This window comes from Lynx rufus, unplaced genomic scaffold (assembly GCF_022079265.1).
Source record: "Lynx rufus isolate CCGP_SWC_20201006 ecotype Redwood Valley unplaced genomic scaffold, mLynRuf1.p SCAF_25, whole genome shotgun sequence".
NCBI classification, from domain to species: Eukaryota; Metazoa; Chordata; class Mammalia; order Carnivora; family Felidae; genus Lynx; species Lynx rufus.
In genome coordinates, this window is record NW_025814840.1 from 15,214,042 (window position 1) to 15,235,711 (window position 21,670).

The 21,670-nt window shown below is 44.1% G+C and overlaps 1 protein-coding gene across 1 annotated transcript in view; it reads left to right on the forward strand.

Moving 5' to 3' along the window:
• The window catches only part of PCNX2 (pecanex 2), a 300,801-nt gene that overhangs the window by 42,586 nt on the left and 236,545 nt on the right, over positions 1-21,670 (forward strand). The window contains exons 6-9 of the mRNA XM_047088754.1: positions 2,865-3,012; positions 3,150-3,295; positions 5,565-5,658; positions 18,930-19,065. Of these exons, the coding sequence (XP_046944710.1) occupies positions 2,865-3,012; positions 3,150-3,295; positions 5,565-5,658; positions 18,930-19,065 (524 nt within the window). The remainder of the gene's footprint in view (positions 1-2,864; positions 3,013-3,149; positions 3,296-5,564; positions 5,659-18,929; positions 19,066-21,670) is intronic.

Here is a 21,670-nt window from a genome sequence, read left to right on the forward strand (position 1 = left end):
TTGTTTTGTTTTGTTTTGGGGCAGCTTAATTTAACTTTGTGGAAGTAAACAAAGACCACTCAAATGAGAAGAAGCAAAGGCTATTATTCAGAGCTTGCTACAGCAAGGGAGTCGGCCACCATCACCTGTGTTTTGGTAGAGACTCAAAGGCAGGCGGAGGAGTGGGAAAGCTTTGTAGTGGGGAAAAGGGAAGGCTTCAGGTGTGCTCCGACTGGAGGCTGGGGATACTGGAGGCAGGCTACTTAGAGCATCCTGTGTGATTGGTTAGGGGGGCATGTTTGGCTCTCTCTGGCTGGAAGCAGGGACAAAAATTAGGGAAGTTCTCAGTAATTAGTCGAGTCCTGGCCATTTGGGGCCGATTCTTACAGAGGTTATCGTTTGGCTTCCTGGACTGTTTGCTAGAAATAATCATCTGACTTCCTACAAGTCATAGGACTTGTCCATAGCATGTTGGCTTTCTGGACTGGTTGCTGTAGATTGTGGGTCAGAGTTCTATTTCTATATGTATCTTGTGCGGCCACCACCTGTGTCGTATTCAATCACTTCTAGGATTTCTAACAAGATAATTATGAATGTATGTAGAGATGCTTTTTGAAGAATGATCCAAAGTATGGAAAAATGGAAACAACCTAAATTTACAACAATAGGGCTCTAGTTCAATAAGTTATGCTGTATCGATGTAATATTATATAACTACCATTTCTAGATGGTCAAGAAGAATATCTGATGTCATTAAATATTTATAATACTTTAACGTAAATATAACAGTTATAAAATCATATCTGTATTACAACTTAATTTTTGTGAAAAAAAAAAGTGTATATGCCTAGAAGAAAAGACAGGTATGGTACATATGTATCAAACTGACTCCTATGGCAGCGTGGTAGGGTTAAGAGTGATTTAAAATTTTTTTTCTCTGGTTTTAATTATACACAATTATGTGCACTGTTTTTACAGACAGAAAATTCCTGTCAATATGTTATTTTAAAGGGAAAAAGGAAAACAGAGAGTCTGTATGTTGACATATGTAATGTACCCATTTTTTTTTTTTCGTTTTTTTTTTTTTTTTTTTTCAACGTTTATTTATTTTTGGGACAGAGAGAGACAGAGCATGAACGGGGGAGGGGCAGAGAGAGAGGGAGACACAGAATCGGAAACAGGCTCCAGGCTCTGAGCCATCAGCCCAGAGCCCGACGCGGGGCTCGAACCCACGGACCGCGAGATCGTGACCTGGCTGAAGTCGGACGCTTAACCGACTGTGCCACCCAGGCGCCCCTGAAAAGACATTTTTCTTTTTTTTTTTTTTTTTTTTCAACGTTTATTTATTTTTGGGACAGAGAGAGACAGAGCATGAACGGGGGAGGGGCAGAGAGAGAGGGAGACACAGAATCGGAAACAGGCTCCAGGCTCTGAGCCATCAGCCCAGAGCCCGACGCGGGGCTCGAACCCACGGACCGCGAGATCGTGACCTGGCTGAAGTCGGACGCTTAACCGACTGCGCCACCCAGGCGCCCCTGTAATGTACCCATTTAAGAGAAGGAGAGACTAAACTATGAGAAAGAGACACGAATAAATAGAAGATACGTGCAGCATGAGGGGTAGAGCTGTCTACATTCGCCTTTCTGCAATTTTGTATGCGATATGATCACTGGCTAACACTACTTGTTATGATAGCACTTTCTCACAAGCGTGTCTCTTGAAAACTGAAAGCTTCTATCTTGACGAGCTGTCAAATGAAAGGCAAACATTTTTGGATCCAAGAAATTCTAATGGCAGTTTCACAAATGTGCCGGGAATGTTTATCTTCAGGACTCACATAGAAGCCAGCAGTGTTTCTCTAATTGCTTGAAGTCCAGGGATGAAAATCTTTGTTGTATACATAATCGTGTGATTTATACTCCAGGGAAGCTAACATAATTTTACTTTTTGAGGGCCCAGGCAGATCTTAGTGGGCTTTTCAAATGGCATGTCTTGAAAGGACCTGTAGGTTCAAACCACTCACTTGTGTTCTTCTCTTAGACAACAGTTTACTCAGAAGAACATAACTCTTGACATCTTTGGTCTTGGGAATACAGTGGTTTTTATAACCCTAAAACTGGCCGTTGGGGTATATCCTCAGAAAAGGAGGGGCTGACCCTTAGGGGTGGATTCCATTGTGCATCATGGTATAAGCTAAGGCCCTTATTTTGGTCAATTATTTAAAGAGGATTGCAAAAACTCACAGAATCTTTTTGTACCTATTGATTTCAGCATTCTTATTCACCTGAAATTATTCTCAGGGCAAGGAGCAGGTGTAGTATCTCACTGTGTCTTCCACGGTGCCAAGTACAGAGTGCAAAGTCGACTATTTAATGAATATCCACTTTATGAAGGGACTAAGTCTACCTTTACCTTGAAAATCTAGAGGTGGAGAATGAATGAGAAGGAATGACTGATAAGATTTTAAAGCGGTAAATGGGACGTTGCTCCAAAGTAGTCAGGTTTGTTTACGTAATTATTTTTCCATCTGATGCTGTCCATTTATGAGTTATGAACCTTTCAGGCCCGAGTAATTGAAATGGGTGATTTTCAATCAGCTGAGCCAGTGGTCACTGGGGTTATTTCAAGGGATTCCCTGAACCTAGAGTAGGTGATGTCCACAGATAGCTCAGTAACCTGCCTCTAACATATAAACTGTTTTTCAAATATACCTAGGTACTGTCATAATTGGTAAAAATAAAATTGATCAAAACACATTCTGAATTCATAGGAGCTGTGTAGATTTTCTGTCTATTCTTGTTTCAGTTTTGGTAACTTATTTCCAAGGGCTTTCACATTAATTTCTTATTTAACATTATGTTAACACATCAAATGATGTTTTTCAGATACCTGCTCCCAGGAGAAAAGGGAGGAAATCCAGGAACGTGAAAAGCCTAATGGACACAGTTCCAAACAAGGAAAACCAGACGTGCAAAGTCAAGACCACACTAGCACCAGCCCTGTGTTCACCGAGCCTGCCAAGATCACGACCCTGTGAGTCTAACTTACTTACTTAGCTTCATGTTGGGGCAAAGTGTGAAGAAGCCTCAGTTAGTGGCTGCTTCTTTTAATGGTTTGTTAAGGATAAGGAGGAGTTCCTAATAGTTCTTGAAACTTTTATATATGTTAAGTTTCCAGGGCAATAGACAAAGACAGATAATCTACAGGGTAACTTCCCAGCAAGACAGCTCCGTCTTGCAAGTTATCAGTGGGCCTGAAACATCTGTGCAAGATGAGATGTCTGTGGACGCTATGCATGTCTTCATCGATGAACACGGTAAGTCCTTAGAGCTTTTTAGTAACGAGGAAGAAGGGATAAGGCTAGTGGCTTTCTCATGCCCATGTGGTCTCTTAGCCTCAGTACTAGACTTTGGAACAGGAAGACTTAGTCCTGCGATTTTCTCACATAGAATGTTCTTGACTTAGTCCTACAATTTGCTCACATAGAATGTTCTTAGAGCAGAGTGTGCTCCTTCCTGCCTCAGGGCCTTTGCACATAGCATGTCCCTGTACATAGCCCACAATGTGCTATTTATCCTTCATATCTTAATTCTAAAGAAAGTTCTTCAGGGAAACCTTTTCTAGGCTCCCCAGACTTAGTCAGATTCCTCTGCTTTTTGCTCTTAACCCCCTGTCCTTTTCCTTCTTTGATACTATTATAACTTCTAATTATTTATTGACCTATAATAATTTGATTAATGGTATTTTCCCCCTCACAACTGTGAACTTTAGGAAAGCAGTGCCTAGTACCTAGTAAATATTTATTGGATGTATGTTGAAAATCTGACCTTGATATATATTTTTAGTGCCTTGTCATAAAAAGGATTTAAAATAGCAAAAGAAAGAAAAAAACAAAGAGAAGGAAGGAAGGAAGGAAGGAGGAGAGGAAGAGAGGGAAGAAAGAAAGGGAAGGAAAGGGAAGGAGGAAGGAAGTAATGTTAAGTGGCAAGTTCAAAGTTCTATAGATAAGTGATATAGGCCCTTGTTTTTTGAGGATGGGTATTTGGCTTAAGACATCAATTAATGTTTTTTACACATCAATTAATGTTTGTTATTTTACTCTCAAAAGAATCCTGGTTTGGATAATGAATAATATGATTACCCTATCTACAGATCAATCCTTTGTGGTCTGAAGTGCCTTTGCATCAACAGACAAAGAAGTCTTTTACACTTTAAAGAACAACATTAACACTTATATCAAAGCCTCCAGGGGGGCTGCGGTCTTCCTTATAAATGTATCTCTTGGTGGGAGGAACCTTCAAGTTGAGGTCCTGTCCTTCAGTCTACCTTCCAGCTGCTTATAACACAGTTAATTATGCTCCCGTGTTACCTGAAGAAGGTACACCTCAAACCTGTTCTGCGGAGAGACCATTTCCATTTACAAAGTGAACTGATTTTCACACCTCAATACCCGGAACCTCTTTAGCAGACTAATTTAACTCTGCAAATTAATTCCATCTCTTGCCATCTCATTACTAGGCTGACACACTAGGCAGTGCTCTGTGCCCCTGCTCATCTGCGAATTCTGAGGTGGGGATGGTCTCATGACCTCCATGAAACAAAACCACATGCTTGATAAGCCTCTTTTAGCACATGATACAAAGACACATGGGCCGGGTATGTTTCATCATACTGACACATGATGAAAATAGACAAAACGATGAACTGAAAACAGTTGACCCTTGCCCAACAGAGCTTTGAACTGCACAGGTCTCCTTATACATGGTTTTGTTTGACTGTTTCTTTTGGTTTTTTGGGATGAATACGGTGCAGTACCGGAAATGTATTTTCTCTTCCTTTTGACTTTCTTAATAGCATTTTATTTTCTCAGGCTTACTTTATTATATGAATACAGTATATAAAACATATCACATTCAAAATGTGTGTTAGTTGACTTTGTGTTATGGGTAAGGCTTTCCCCGTTAATTAGTGGTTGAGGTTTTTTTTTTTTTTTTTTCAACGTTTATTTATTTTTGGGACAGAGAGAGACAGAGCATGAACGGGGAAGGGGCAGAGAGAGAGGGAGACACAGAATCGGAAACAGGCTCCAGGCTCTGAGCCATCAGCCCAGAGCCTGACACGGGGCTCGAACTCACGGACCGCGAGATCGTGACCTGGCTGAAGTCGGACGCTTAACCGACTGTGCCACCCAGGCGCCCCAGTGGTTGAGTTTTTAAGTAGGGAGTTAGAGTCATATGTGGATGTCCAACTGTGTGGGTGGTCGGTGCCCCGAACACCTAAGTTGTCCGAGGGTCAAATGTATATAAAAGTGAATTAAGAGATGGTGCAAATTAATTGATCAAAAGCAATTAAGTAATAGGTAACCGGGGCAAACTTGTCTCAGCATATTATTAGAGAGGTATGTCAAGAAGATTTTTTTAGTTACACATTCTGTGGGAAAATATAAACAATGGACCTAGATTACCAACAATTATTATTAAAACAGTCCAAAATGAGTTCCTTCTGACTTGAAAAATGTATAAGCTGGAATGATCATATACGAATACTTGTCTAATATTCTTTGCTGAAATTTCATGATTTTCTAGGGGAAATTAGATCCTGTTATTTAAAGTCTGGAAATCAGAAAGAAGGCCCTTTACAGCATCAGCCATCAAATTATGACAGTTTCTCTCGTGCTCGGTAAGTGGAGGTCTGGTTTCTGGTTTGGGAGCTGTCGTGTTTCTGGGGGACATGTAAATTAGCCTGACTGCAAATGAAGTGAGGATCCTGGTGTAGAATGAATGTGTTAATCCGTTTGTAGGTGTCAAAGCATGTGGGTTTTGTGTGCGAGAAAAAGAAAATCTGATATCGCAGAAAAATAAAAAATAAACTGAGCCATTTTTGCAGTAGCCACGTCCAAAAATGAATGTAACATGTAAATATCAATAGAGAGGAATCGTGTGCAAACAATAGTGCTGCCTTCTGGTAGGATGATGGTGCAACACAAGAACTTGTTCTTAAATTTGTCCTGAGGAATGGACCAGAAATGTAGTTAGTTCTCACCTGCAGTAATAATGGAAGCAAGCTCTTTTGTAGATTGATAATCTAAACATCTTTCTTATTTTCCTCCCTTCAGTATGTATTGAATAACTTCCTAAATTATATTCTAAATGATGTTAATTAAGTTCAATATTGAATTAGCTTGTGCATCTGGAACATACCCAGATTCATGGGCAAGCCGTAAATCTTACTAATGGCAGACGGAATTCATTGTTCATTCTGGACTTCAAGATTCTTTGAGGATAATTCACGTGGACACACCTCAGTTGTCTGCTCTTAGTGGGGAAGTACATTTATCATGTACGTTCCTTTAGAATTGCATGTATATAAGATTTATGGGAGTCCTTTGTGGTGTGATTAGAATGCCTTAGGCGTCACGCCTGGAGAGTTCAAAGGGAGTTACAGGAACCTTAATTCCAGATCCTGCGGTTCAGTGCTCCTTCCCAGGGTCAAAGTTTCCTGCACAGGTGTGCATGGGAAATCCAAGGAGGAACCCCACGTGGGCCTAGAAGGAAGACTGTCTGTGTCCTTGCGGTCTGGTCTCCAGGTGGAATTTTGTTGTGTACCAGCCTTTTAGGCTATTTCCTCATTGCTGCCACTGCTGCTTAAGAATGCTGGTGTCAGCCATTCCGGCAGAGTTGATGGGTACTGTAGGTGGTGACTCTCCCAGGCCACGCTGTCCCAACTGGGCCCCGACCCTGAAGCAGCCTGCTGTATCCAGACTCACTCCTGCAGGGAAACACGCATATTCTCCATCGCTGGCAGGCCTTCCACTCTTCCTCTGTCTCCCTCAGGTGCCCACGTTCTGGTCAAAATAGACAGAAGGGTGCCTGGGTGGCTCAACCGGTTGGACTTGATTTCGGCTCAGGTCATGATCTCAGAGTCTTGGATCGAGCCCCACATCAGGCTCTGCACTAAGTGTGGAGTCTGCTGAAGATTCTCTCTCCCTCTCCCTCTCTCTCTCCCTCTCTCCCCCCAGTTTGTGTGCTCTCTCTTTTTCTCTCTAAAATACAAAAACAACCACAACAACAACAACAACAACAACAACAAAAAACCAAAAAGCCTGGAAAACAAAATTCTTCTCTAGCCAAAAGACACACAAAGTCCCGTGCAAATGGAGGCCCAGGAGAAGAGGGAGGTTTGATGCACTCACCTCAGCCCCCGCCTCCAGGACATTCGTTACAGTGGCTTGATGGACCTAGGCATCTAAGATGGCAGGTCCCTCAGACCAAATACTCAATTCTGTGAGAGCACAGCGTGGAAAGCTGTCACATTATTCTGCAGTCCTCCGTTGCAAGCTGTAGTGTTTTTAAACTAAATTTAAAACAATTACAAGCCCCTTATTTTATCCCAAAGTAAAGCTACCAGACTTTCTTATTTTTCTTTTCCTGGGCAAATGTGCTTTACTTTCCTGCTCCGTAAAGGCTTTGATTGCCTTTGCCGTTAATGCCCGTTAGAATAAGGTCGCGTATCCAGAGCCTGAAAAAGTTAAAAATGTACAGTGTGCAAATAAGAACCAGAGAGAATGCCTGCAAGGGTTCCAGTAGGCTCCTCCTCCGTAGGTTTTGCCTCATGCAGAGCCACCCGCGAACTCGAGTTTTCCCCATTCATTGCCCTCTCTTTATTAAATTTCCCACAAGTCTTGCTTTCTTTCATCTCCCCTGCGTTTCCCCTCCAGACTGGAGCTCTTTATTGTATAACCTGCCCTCTATTTCCAGAGCTGTCAAGGCTTCGGTGTGCCACAGGGCACTGACTCGGAGTGAGAGAGCTTCCGGCCAGGTGTGGTTGCTAGGGCTGCTGAATGTGTGTGTGCTGAGCGCCCCCGAGAAGCCCTTGGACAGTCTCAGGTCAGTCCTTCCCGAGCACTGCCGTTTTGGCTACATACAACAGTTAGACCCCCTTCCTACTACACCTGAGAGAATCCGAGTCAAAAGGCCTCCTCACCGTGGGAATTTGGGGTCATGTAACTGAGACATCTTGCAGACGTCTTCAGGGGTGTGGTTTCTCCTTCTCCATCTCTCTCCTGTTCCTGCGTTTTGACACCCCTCTCAAATACTGAACTCTGATGGTCAGAAGATGCCTGTAGTAGCCCCGGGCCTTATCTTCTCTCAATCGAGTCCAGCAAGGACAACATGCTTCTCTCCCATAAACCCCAATATAAGAGTCTCATTGAGTCGGATTTGGTCCTGACTGGGCCACGTTCCCTGAGCCCAGTCACCAAGGCAAGTACTTGGCTTAGCTCTACGATCATGTATAGAGGTGCAGTCATAGGTTCCCTCTGAGAAAGGTTGGGGGTGGCTCTTTAGAGGTAAATTTGGAGCAGGGTGGATGGAGGCGGGGCAACAAAAATCAACAGATGACCCCCGAGGATTCTCTGTTTCTGGTAAAAGTCATTCGATTAAACTAATTACTGAGCTTCTCTAAGGAGAATAATGATCAAGTTTTGTAAAAACAGCGTTCCCCTTCAAGAAAAGCTTTATATTATTTCCCTGGTCATCACTAACATTTCTTGTGTGCAAACATGCCAATGGAGAGCTCTTGGCCCACCACCTCCCATGCTAAGTTCTAAGTCTTTGACCACCTGCCCTATCCCCAAGGTAATTTGGCAGCGAATTGGTTTTAAGAGCTGTACGAAAGAATGGCACATAGCCATGCATATCTTCTTGTGCTTCACAGATAAAATGGAATAGGATACATGTTTGCTCTCACATGTACAGACCATTGCTTGAGAATATCCATGTTCTCTACACTGCCTGTGCTTTGAAGTAAGTTAGTTGTTCAGAAGGGACTTTGTTATGGGGTGTTATGGCAATTCAATGGCCCGTTTGGGCATAAGGGATGTACAGTGCTTCCTGTTTAATGCATGAGAACAAAACTCAAGTCGCTTCACTTAGCAAAATTATAGCGTTGAAGCGGCTCCCTCGGCTGTTCTAGAAAAGTGGAGAAGGGGCTGCCATCTGTTCAACTCATGCTCAGGAAAAACGGCTGAGTGCTATGCAGAGTCCCGTGATCTTCTGGACTTAAACTGCTCTCTGACGGGCTTATGCTGGATATTCAAACAGTCTCACAGTCCTCCCCAGACTTGGGGACAGTGGAAGCTATGCCATCCATCATGGGAGACTCATTTCTTTGGGTTCGTAATAAGCCTTGGCTTTCGTGGACGTTCGTGATGTAGTGATGATTCGGGTATCTTTGAATTGATGGTATGAAGGGAAAACTTCTGTAAATAGGATAAAAGCAAGCAGGTTCAACTGAAATATTTTAGTCCCTACGTTAACGGACTACTGTGTGTTGGGGTGTGCACGAGGGCGAGTGTCCTCTGTCTCTAATGTAAAGAATGATACCAGAGCAGGGGCGCCTGGGTGGCTCAGTCGGTTGAGCATCCAACTTTGGCTCAGGTCGTGATCTTACAGATGGTTTGTGGGGTTGAGCCCCACATCGGGCTTCGTGCTGACAGCTCAGAGCCTGGAGCCTGCTTCGGATTCTGTGTCCTCTCTTTCTCTGTCCCTCCCCTGCTCTCACCACCCCCCCCGTCTGTCTCAAAAATAAGTTACAAAAACATTAAAAAAAAAAAATTAAAAAAAAAAAAAAGAATGATACCAGAGCAAAGGCAGCTGATCAAGTACAAGGCCAGCAGGTCAGGATTTTGCAAACTTGGAAGCGCCGGTAATGCCTTGCACCTGTGTTCCAACACACCTGCAGGCTTTCTGTGGGAAGCAACATGATGGCAGTTCCAGGCCCCAAAGGGATCACTTCCCTGTAATAATTCTGGTCATGGCTGCCACCACTTGTTAAATATGTATTGTGTGCGAAGCACTCTGCTAAGTCATCAGTTGTCCAGTTGTCAACATGACATGTGAGATTTGTTCCATTTCACAGAAAAGGAAATAAGACTGAGAAACATGCTCAACCTTCAGTGGCTAGCAAGTGGGCTCAGGACACTTGGGTCTTCGTCCCTGGTCCTCTGCCTCAACAGGGGCCACAGACTCAGAGCCCCGTGGCTCCCAGGCAGGTAGTGTAGATGGGAGAAGCAGGCCAGTGTCATATGTTAGGAGTGGCGGCTCCCACAGGCCACTGGAGGGCATTTATCTACTTAGGCCAACTCAGGAAGCCCGGCCCGACTGGATTTTCCAGTACTTTCCACAAGGAGCTAAAAATCCACATTTATTTGTAAAGTTCTCTTTTGTCTAATGTCGCCAGTTTGAATTGGTTTGAAATACCACAGGCTACAGATGACACGTGCGTGGTTACTGTGGCATGTGGACTACTGGTTGTCCAGTCCTGCTCTGAAGCCCGGGCCTTCACCCCACGCCCCGAGACCTCCTGTGGAGCAGCCCTGCCTGCAAACACACGCCTTACAGAGATGCCCTTACGTGGTCCCCACCGCCCGGGGCAGGTGTGCACTGAGCCTGCTCCCCCGCACCCCTGCGCAGCCCTGCCCGTCATCCCTCCTCTCTGCGAAGCCCACGCTGGCCAACCTTCAGCCCTTCCTCTCTAAGTGTCTGTCCTTCTTTACCTCAATTGCCCTCCTCCATTCAGTCCTACCCTTTGGAATAATCACCTCTCAAAGCACAAATTGCGATCTGCCTCTCTGTACTTCCTTATCTTATCAATCCCTTCTGTGCAAACGAATCTGCTGCTCCATGTCAGAGGGGGGCTTATCACATTCTCCCTGGTACCTCATTTACTTGTGTAGGACTCCTGTCCCCCCTAGACTGTACTTGTCTAGAGAAAAGTGCCTCCGACCAGTGCCTTTAGAGCCCTCACTTAGCCCTCTGTAGATAGATGTTAAGTAAATTCTGAATTGAATCAAGTCGGATCATTGGAAGTGACACAGAGAGCCCAGCTGGAGTTCGGACAGTGCTCAGACCAGCTGGGCATTCAGCGAGAGGAGGTGACAAGCTGAATAGGAGAAGCGGAGTCAGGTCACGGGGGCCGTGAAGCCTCGTTGAGGAGTTCGTGCTGTGTTCTACCTGTAGCAGCAGGAGCCATTCGACCTATTTGTAGACAGAAGCAATCCGGCGAACATGGGATTATCAAGACAACATCAGCACAAACTCCCTCACCCTGTGGCGCTTGGAGTGAAAGAGCTGGAAACCCTAGCAGTTTGCCTGGTCATTTGATTACAGATTTGATTACCTTTTCCTTCTCGTAAGTGGGGAAATGGACCCAAAAAAGCCCCCAAGCTGAAACTAAAAATAAACAAACAAACAAACAAACAAATAAATAAATAAATAAAATGCAACCCTGCAGAATGACTATTCAAACCGCTGGACACAGAAATCAGAGATTGCAGCTGACATTAGATTTTCCTGTCTTGTGTTCTACTCATTCACGACTACATAGTTCTCTGTGTCCGCATGGATGGGGCCGTAATGGGGCATCGGGTTTAGTACTGAGTAGCCTGCGCACGAGTTTCAGTCTTAGGCTAATCCAGGCTTCAGTTCCAACACTCACATGGACTTTTTGGTTGACATTGAACAACTTGCTTAACCATCTTAAGTGTCCATTTACTAATTCATAAATAGAAATGATATGGTAATTAATTCACCAGGTGGCTTTAAAAGTTAAACATAACAGGCATATATAGCACTTAGGACAGTACCTGCCACAAGGGTATTGTTATTATCTGCAAACAGAAGCAGTGGGGCCAGGGGCTAAACTTCACTGTGGCCTGATAGGGCAAAGCATCCTGACTTTACCTGGGTGGAGGCCTTCCCTCCAGTGCTTTTATGAGTTACTTTATGAGATTTTTAAGGCGGCTAAGTACTTTGTATGCTCTCTGTCAACCTGTTGAGTTCCAACATTTTGGCCTCTGTGGTAATTTTAGAATAGGTACTTTAATATTGTATCCTTGGCTTTTAATGCCATTAAATGTTGAGTTCTCACTATAGTAAATATAAACTTTGGTTTTGAACTTGGAAGGATTCCTAGTTAGGACTGTTGCTAAGCCATTCAGCCATGGAAGAGATTGGAAAAGCAGCTTTTTCCCTGTAAGGCAACTTCAGTGGCTGGGATTGCCTCCAACTAGGCCATTAAACCATGGATCCTTATTATTGGCAAGAAAGCCATTCGTCTCTGCCATTGTTAAGTCCCGTTGCCACGTGACAGTTTTATATCCCGACTCCCAAGCATGAATAGGGAATTGTTTGGGGTGTAATTTCCATGTCTCTTTGGGGGATTCCTGGAGGAAACCAGGAGAGGAAACAAATTTCCCTCCTTGGCCCCACTGTCATTGTGGGAACCAGCGCATTTCTCATTAACTGCCAAAGGAAATGTAAGCAGCATTTTCCGGTTGTACAATAGCTGTCCGTAAAGCAGGTACCTTTGGTAACACTCTCTAACATAGCCCTGCTCTCCCCAGACACTAGGATGAGGGAACTCTGGCTTGAATTGCAGCATTTAGAATTGCTATTTAAAAAACTTTCAGAGGACAAACTCATTACCCAGCACCTAGGATTGATTCAGTAGCTCAGAGCCTAACATGAGCTAATCTACCTAGAAAGATGTAGTCACGAGTCTGCCCAGACAATCAAAGTTGATGTAGGCTCTCTGCTTAGGAAGTTGAAGTGTGTCTTGTGTCTAAAAGGTTCATTGCAAACTGAACTTTTTAAATTTCCTCTGTAGATCTTGCAAGTAAAGCTTGATAGGTTCTTTTCTTTGTTCAGCAAAGATTTACATTTCTTTTGTCTATAAATTCTTCCAAGTAACATAGCAGAGCTTTCTTCTGTGAAAGATCTACCACCGTGTTTCAGTATTAATCTAGCTTTTCCAGTGTCAGAAGCAGTCGGATGAAAATGCATGCAAAATGCGTATTGTCCGGTGTCCAGTGAAATCTGACGGAAAGACATTTTGAGTCTTTCATTTTGAGTCTCTGTTACTCAAAAAGTAGGCATAGTAGTCCACTGAATGGAAGACTCATTCTACAGCATACTAGTTTATAGGATTATTATTGGGGGATTTTTTTTTTTATTTAAGAAAAATTTTTTTTAATGTTTATTTTTGAGACAGACTGAGCATGAGTGGGGGAGGGGCAGAGAGAGAGGGAGACACAGAATCCGAAACAGGCTCCAGGCCCAGGGCTGGAGCACAGAGCCCGACACGGGGCTCGAACTCACAAACCATGAGATCATGACCTAAGCCGAAGTCAGACACTTAACGCACTGAGCCACCCAGGTGTCCCCGGGGGCCTTTTTGTACTTCAACTTGTTTTTAATTGAAAGAGTAGAGTAGTTTGGGTAATAGTGTGCTGATTTATCTGGATTCACTTATATCTGGCTTTTATTTGCTTATGAATCATTGTAGTACATATCAAAGCAGATATTGTTCTGTTTATAAACTAGGTGTATTTTTGGATGCTGCTGAATCTCTAAACCCAGTGAGTACTTTGCTTCAAACGTGGATCAAAGCCCTGTGCTTAGTCTTTCTTGCTTCTTCAGAACTCTTTTCTGTTGATATTACCAGCCCTTCTGACCCTTACCTCAGTAAAACTTCCCTTACTCATTGGGATCAATTCTGAGGAAAGCCCTTTCAAGCCACAATGAATGTACCTGGTTCCCAAAGAAGGCAAGGAGCAGAAAGTTGCACAAAAGAATTATCTCTTTTAGAACCCTCTGTTTTACATTAGTCAGAAGAAATATTGACCCCTGGTTTGGAAAAGCTGAGCTGGAGTATTAGGCATTGAAGTTAGTCAGTTAGGTCTTCAAAACGTGGAGAAAAATGTGAATTCCCCCAATGTTGGATATGCTCAGTGCTATGTTCCATTCAAGCACAAGTTGAAAATGTCAATTCTAACTATAAATCTTTGAGAGTTTGCATATAGCTGCATTACTATGTTGACTTGTATAGTGGAGAGTTATGTGTGTACTGCTTTATTTTTAAATTTTTAAAAAAAAATTTTTTTTTCAACATTTATTTATTTTTGGGACAGAGAGAAACAGAGCATGAACGGGGGAGGGGCAGAGAGAGAAGGAGACACAGAATCGGAAACAGGCTCCAGGCTCTGAGCCATCAGCCCAGAGCCCGACGCGGGGCTCGAACTCACGGACCGCGAGATCGTGACCTGGCTGAAGTCGGACACTTAACCGACTGCGCCACCCAGGCGCCCCTGTACTGCTTTAAATAAAACAAACAAACTTTGGGGGGATCTAGGTGCCTTTGATCACATTGAGGTGGAAGTGATCTGGAGGAAACACAGAAGCATCCAGAGTTTCAAACTCTTTGAAAAGTTTCTGCCATTTCCAAATTTCTGTCCCTCCGTCTTTTGTTTTTTTAGTTCTTATCTCTGATCCTTCCACTCTGGTCCTTGTTTCGCTTTTCTGGACACTCGAGAGAGAGAAGAAGTTTTCATCCAGGCACAGAGTCATAAAGATGGAAGGGTTAGGAGGTTGATTCTAGAGACTTCTGTTCCGAGGCACCTTCTCTGACTCCTTGGGAAGGCCTGCCACACTGTTTTGGTGGCCATAGCCCCAACTGCCACACGGTGGCAGTAGACGCCGTGCCTGAGGCCCTGTCTCCCTCCTTTTGCTCACGTGCACAGATGGATTTTACTGTCCTGTGAGAGCTGTTTGCAGACTCTCAATCTAGAATCCCCATTAAAGTTCCAAATAAAGGTTATCGTTTTTAAAACAAGGCTGCTTTATTTAATTATCCTACATACCAAGCACGTTGCTTGGCTGTGAGTTCCATTTTCAGGCTGCCCCTCTGGGTGACTTGTTCCCATGTGTCCCCCGGGGGGGAGGTCTGAAGAACAAGAAGGACCGGCAGAGAGAAGGGTCCTCTTTCTCTAGATGGTGGGCCATAATTTTGAGATCCGGGGAAGACGAAGAATTTCAGGAATTCTTTTTTTCCACGGTGATGGGAAAATGTAGAAGAAGCACATGTATTTTCATTATTTGTTGCTTGCAGAGTCTAAATGAATGAAAGCTGGGGAGTACAATATGGTGGAATGTTGTCCCCATCAATCTGAGACTCAGCTCTGCCCATACAAGAGTCACCATTCTGGCCCAGACTAGCACCTAGCCCCTGGTCCACCTTTATATCCTCCTAGAGGCTGCTTCTTTGGTAGTTTCTGTCACCAGCCACTCTTTCTGTTATTGTCCTGAGCCCAATCTAAGTCAATTCAGCGACTCCATCACCCTGAACCAAACTAATGTGCCAGCGATTAACCAGAGAGAAGGTGATCAAGACCAGACCTGCAGGTATTGTCCTCTGATAGTTCAGAGTGTAGTTTTATTACAGGTTTGGAATATTGCTGTTTCAGGGAAGGAAATATCTCTTAAAACTCAGCCTTTTTTTTTCACATTATGTTTATTCACGTGAGGGGAAATTTCCAGCCTTCAGTTAGGAAAACAGAGATGTTTTAGATGATTGCAGAGCCCACAGTGCACAGTTAAACAAGGGCCAAAAAGCAGTGGATTGTCTGAGAAGAGTAGAAGAATAAGTCTGAGAAGAAGCAGAAGGTAAGCAGGCGTTCTTTAAAGACTGGTAGGAAGACTTCTGTCCACTCCGTGATTTTTGTGACATCACAGCCTCTTTGGTTCTTGATTGGGAAGCTGGTGCACATCCATCATGACTACAACATCAGGACCCCAGAGAACAACATTTAAGCAAGGGGAGAAATCTCTTCCAGTTGAACAGTGCTGACTGTAACATTTAATCATCTCTTCCTGGCCAGATCGGAAGCCCATATACACGTGTGATACAGGTTTTCTGGTGAGGCCACACTGGTCATAAAGCTAGGACAAGGATCTTTTTTAATATCATCATGCTTTGTTTAGAACACTCAACTTTTATGAAAGAAGTTAATGAAGAGGGAACTTAATAAGCTGTTGGAGTCTGTTTTTTTTTTATAAAATAAAGAGGATTGAGTGTGAGTTGAGAGCAAGACACTCTTCCCCCATTCATGCTAACAGAAACAATTGGAGGTAATGTTATTTGTATGAAATGCATTGGGGTCATGTTGCTGTTTCATATGAGAATAAACAAAGTCGGGTCCCATATCCAGAAGGAAATAAATAAGGTATGGTTAAGTGTCTAATACGTGGGAGACACCATTTAGTGGTTTACAAATCTAGTCTGATTTGATTCTCACAACCCCTGTGCAGGAGATATCTTCCCTATTTTCTAGGTGAGGATTGGAGATAGGACGACAAAGGCTTGTAGTCACAGATAGTAATTAGTAGAGCAATAATCCAAGCCTCGTTCCGCTTAATTCTAGAACTTATCCAAAAGATTTTTGAAAAGAAAACCAAACCCTAGATTTTAACATGAGATTTTCAAATGGCTTCAATAAAAAAAAAAATAATGTTATTTGTTGTTATTATTACTTTACTGCCGGAAACATGCTAAGTAATCTGCAGATGTGAAGCTGAGGTGTGTTGATCCTTCCTTTGTATCATGTTTCCTGGCACGAAGCAGCAGCAACGGGAGGCTGGCTCTAACAGCCAGTCCTTAGTTCATTTCAGTTGGCAACAGAGGGCGCTATTCACTTTCTAAGATTTTCTCAAAGAAGCACACGTGTCCATCCGGCTCCTGCCTGTTTACAGTCATCACTTACATTATTGACAGCGCAGTCAGATGAATCTTTTGATTTTTGTGAAGTTCTGGCACTTGCCAGGGTCTGCTGGCGTTTGCTGAGATTTAGATTTCCCCAAATTTGTACGAGCGAGGCACTCTCGATCCTGTTGTGTTCGGCGATGCAACAACACGATTACAGGACGCGGTGGTTTCTGTACGAAGCAAGAAAGTCTGAGTGCACGTTGCCTTTATAAATCTAACTGCTTTTTTTCTTTTTTCTGTTAGTTAAAAGATGTTACACCTCTACCCCAGACAGGAAGCACAAGCGCAGTGTGTGCAACAGACATCCAAATAACGGAAGGATAGGATTTTTAAGTTTGAAGCTCCATGTACTTCGCGCTTTGCTCCTTCACTCCTGACTTTAACATACGGCATTTCCTGAATGGTTCTTTATCAGAGTGCTTCTACTGAATGCACCATCAAGTAGTCATAAATGATGTCTGAAAATGTAGAGAGATGTGCGTGTATGTAGGTACAGTGGAACTATTTTATTTATTTTTAAAATATGTTTAAGGTTCTTTATTCTGAGAGAGAGAGAGAGAGAGCATGAACAGGAGAGAAGCAGAGAGAGAGGGAGAGAATCCCAAGCAAGCTCCACACTGTCAGCTGTCTCGAACTCACGAACCATGAGATCATGACCTGAGCTGAAATCAAGAGTCAGACACTTAACCGACTGAGCCACCCAGGCGCCCTTGGTGGAACTCTTTTAAATGCTGTTCCGATAGAATAAGTATTTTTGTGTTTATGAATGCAGTAGTAGGGACTACTAAGGGAAAAGAAGGGCCCACAAACTCGCCAGAGAGTTTATAATGAAATGTGAGGCTAGAAATCTGAAAGGCATCACGTTAGTGCAGCGTCTGCGTTCTTGAGGCAGTTTGGACTGCAAGTTCCATAAGACCCCAAATCACAGCGGATTAGACAGGAAGTCCAAAGTCCTGATCAGTGCAGGTTTGGTCAGTGCAGTGATTCGAGGTCATCATCGAGAAACGAGTTTCTTTCCGTCTCTCAGCTTTGCTGTCCTCAGGCTCATCCCCCGTGATGACGCTTTGGCTGCTGCAGCCCCGAAGTTTTCTTGTTACCTTTTAAGAAGTAGAGAAACTTGTGCCGAGTTCCCTGGTACCCTCAGCAGTGTCCCCTTTGCTCCACGGTAGCCTCTGAGAATATGTTCTTGGGGCGCCTGGGTGGCCCAGTCGGTTAAGCGTCTGTCTTGTGATTTCGGCTCAGGTCACGATCTCACAGTTTATGAGTTTGCCCCACATCGCCCCCCTGTCAGGGCAGAGCCTACTTGGGGATTCTCTCTCTCTCTCTCCCTGTCTCTGCCCTTCCTGTGTACTTTCACCTTATCTCTCTCTCAAAATAATTAATAAATTTAAAAACTTAAAAAAAAGTATATGTATAAAAATAGAATGTGTTCTTCCTTCTTCCTTCCCAAAACAAGGCACTGACTGGGGTGAATGGGGTTTCAGTGATCAGCGTATTACCCCTGGGGCTAGGGAGGGACCCGGTCTCTCTTCTGAAGCCATGGTCTTGGATGAGTGAATAAATGGAGCTCTGTTAGCAGGAATTCCGTCAGAAATGACTGTGGGGTGGGCAGTCAGCATTGTCCTCTCAGTTTTCAGCACCCTGCTAGAAAAGCAGATGGAAAAATACGTCCCAGTTTGTGCTTTCTGAGCCAAAGGAAAGATGCCAGGCTTGAGATTTACGAAAGACTTCTTTAAATTTATGTCTTGTCAACCCATACATGATTAAAGACGCTAAGACTCTTTAATGTAGATTATAGCTATTCTAGTAGTGTCCTCTTTTCCAATTATGGAGGCATTTCTTGCACCTGACGCACACTTTCTTTGCTCTGGGTGGGGGTGGGAGGCGAGGGGATGCAGAGCGTGTTAGGGGTTGGAGGAGGTAGCAGAGACGGCAGGTTGTCCGTGTTCCTTCCTGATTGCTGTCTTTGGAATTATCCAGACCGCCACTTACTGTTTTCACAAAACATGAAGGCAGAAACTATTGCTACCCCCTGCCCATCCATCGGATACGTAGAAAATTAACGTTGGCATCTCTTAGAACACCAGGCATCCACCTACCTACCCCATGGCACGCGGCAGATCTGGACAGCCTGAGTAATTTGCATGTGTGCAAGATGATTGCCCTTCTGCCCGAAGAGAGCATTGCATATACAAAATCCCAGCCCTGAACTGCGTATGCAAATCTGTAAAGGTTGTAAAGGCTTATCGGCTACCTGCCCTGGGGACCCCTGGTGTCCTCGTGTTCGGGTATAATAACAGATGACGTCCACACTTCCAGGTGACCAGAGCTTTTCTTTTGCCCCTCCTCAGAGACATACAGATCAGCTCCTCCAGTACCACGACTTCTGAGAGTCAGGATCCTTCTTCTGGGGACCCTGCGGTCAGTGCGCTTCAACAACAGCTGTTGCTAATGGTGGCTCGGAGGACCCAATCGGAAACCCCTCGGGTACGTTCCAGCCTCCCTGTTTGCGAATGTTCCAGAAGCAGGGTTCTTGAAACCTGTTTCGTGGTCAGATTACCTAATGGAATTAGTCGGGTCTTGTCCTGAATTTTACATTGCTAGGTTGTGGGTATATCACTGCATGGTAGTCTATTGAGCGAACGTGGAAAAAAAGCCATTTAAATAACAGGTATCCTTCGCTGACACTAACAGAATTGCCATTGCCTTAATGCTCTTCCAAGTGCATTAGAAATTCATGTACCTTGATCTTTGGTTGCCAGGATGCACAGACCCCACAAGGGCTTACTTGGTTAGGATGCCTTTTTCTCACCATAGTTGGAAAATACCTGGATTTTTATTAATTTATGACGGCCTCTTATTAAACATTCAGACATCCTTAAAGAGAAACTTGACTTGAAGAGAGACTTTATTCTTAGAGCAAATGGCATTATCATCCAGGGGCTGAAAAGATGAAGCCTTCAGTTATCTTACCAAGGGACAACTTACTAATGTTCATTCGCTTATCTGGTGCACCTTGAGTATGACTCTGGGAGAGGCAGAGCAAAGACTTCACAGCAAAAATCACACGGGAGGTAAGACGTACCACTGGACATAAACTGAGAGCTACAGATTCAAGCAGGGCATTTCAGACAGAGAGGCTGGCGAAGGCTCCTCAGGAAGAAGGGACACCCGGGCCAGACCTTGAAGGAGAGTGACTTTCCATTGGTACAGGCTGCTGGCAAGTTAGTGGACCCTCCTGGCAATGTTTTGATGTCTCGTAGACAACCTCACCCGTGAAAAAAATAATACCGTTTTGTATTTGTTTTCCTGATTGCTTAACTAAATTTTTCCAAAAAGATGCTTGATAACACAGCGGGTTGAAATCGGTCAGGCGTGTGGGGAACAAAAGGTCACGTTATGTTGTCACTGACCGCACACTGCTCTGGAGTCCTTATTCCTGCTGCCTGGGTAGGGAGGACTGAGAGGTGCCAAGCAAGCAGAATGAGCCCTTCCAGGCGCCTGGGTGGCTCAATCAGTTAAACACCGACTCTCGATTTTGGCTCGGGTTGTGATCGCACGGTTCGGGAGTTCAAGCCCCACATCAGGCTCTGTGCTGACAGCAAGGATACTGCTTGGGATTCTCTCTCTCTCCCTCTCTCTTTGCCCATCCCCTGTTCACTCTCTCCCTCTCTCTCAAAATAAGTAAATAAAATTAAAAAAAAAAAAAAAAAAAGAATCAGCCCTTCCGGGCTTGAAGGAGTTTCTGTGGGAACAAGCATTCAGCTAATTCAAAACCTCAGTCTTCAGGGATTTCTTCCCTTCTGTGTATTCAGTCTCACCTCCATCTCCTCCTTTCCAGGGCTTCTGGGTACAGGAAGGAGTTTTCCTGGCCCCCAGGAGGCCGGTGGAGGTGAGAGTCACGTCTGGTCATGGCTCAGATGCCTGGCCCCGTCCTGGTCACCGGGTGTGCTGGTGGTACCTATGGGGAATGGCGGCTCCTGCCCAATTAGGGTGAGGTACTGGGGTCTGCGGACCCTGCCGTGAGCCCCCAGCTCTGGGCCCGGGCTTCAGTTGCATTCTCTCTGCTCTGTGCTCAGCCCCCACAGTTACCAGTACTAGTTTCCATCACAAGCTAAAGTACGTCGGGGGGCCCCGCAGAATGTGTGTTTTCTCTGAGAAACTTCCGCTTTCCCTGACACAGACCTGGGGACGCTCCAGCGCCCTGCCTCTAGAATGTCAGTGTTGTATCTCCTAGGAGAGGGAGTTATAGTTATATGAAAACATCCACATGGGGGCGCCTGGGTGGCTCAATTGGTTAAGCATCTGACTCTTGGTTTCAGCGCAGGTCACGATCTCAGGGTTCATAGGTTTGAGCCCCACATCGAACTCCACACTGGCAGTGCGGAGCCTGCTTGGGATTCTCTCTCTCCCTCTCTCTCTGCCTGTCCCCCACCCAGTGCTCTTGCTCTCAAAATAAATAAACTTAAAAAAAAATCCACATAGTTTGGGAAGAAGTGAATGTCATTTGTTGCATGGATAGTGGAGCCCCAGGGAAACTAGGAACTTTGGATTATCAGAAATGCAAACCCACTGATCTGATATCTCAAAAACAGCGCAGGAAGAGCAGAAACTGGGAAATAACTATTACATAGATAAATCAGAAAGAGTCACACTGTTCTTTACATTTAAAATTCTCTAAGTGGCATGATTATGTATATGAGTGTATAAAAAGCTGAATTATATTTAGTGTTCCATTGTTAATTACTTAACCAAATTCAGTGGCAAACTTCAGTCATTTTAACTTTTAACATTTTAAGTAAAATGTAAAAACTTTAAAGTTTTACTATATGGAGGTAGAGAAGTGGAAAAATGAAGATTGCTATCCAGGCTCATATTTAGATGCTGAGGAAATATTTACAAAGGTCTCCTATCAGAAACGATTTTTCACTTCTGCTTAGTTTTCTAAATTTAATTGATGTCACCAATTAGGTTTTGGCCACAAATGAAAAATTAAGTCCGTTCCCTGCTCATTCTCCCAAACACATGTAGTGAAGGGTTACGCTCTATCAGCTGTGTGCCAGGGGCAGGTGCACAGGGGCGAAAAGACTCA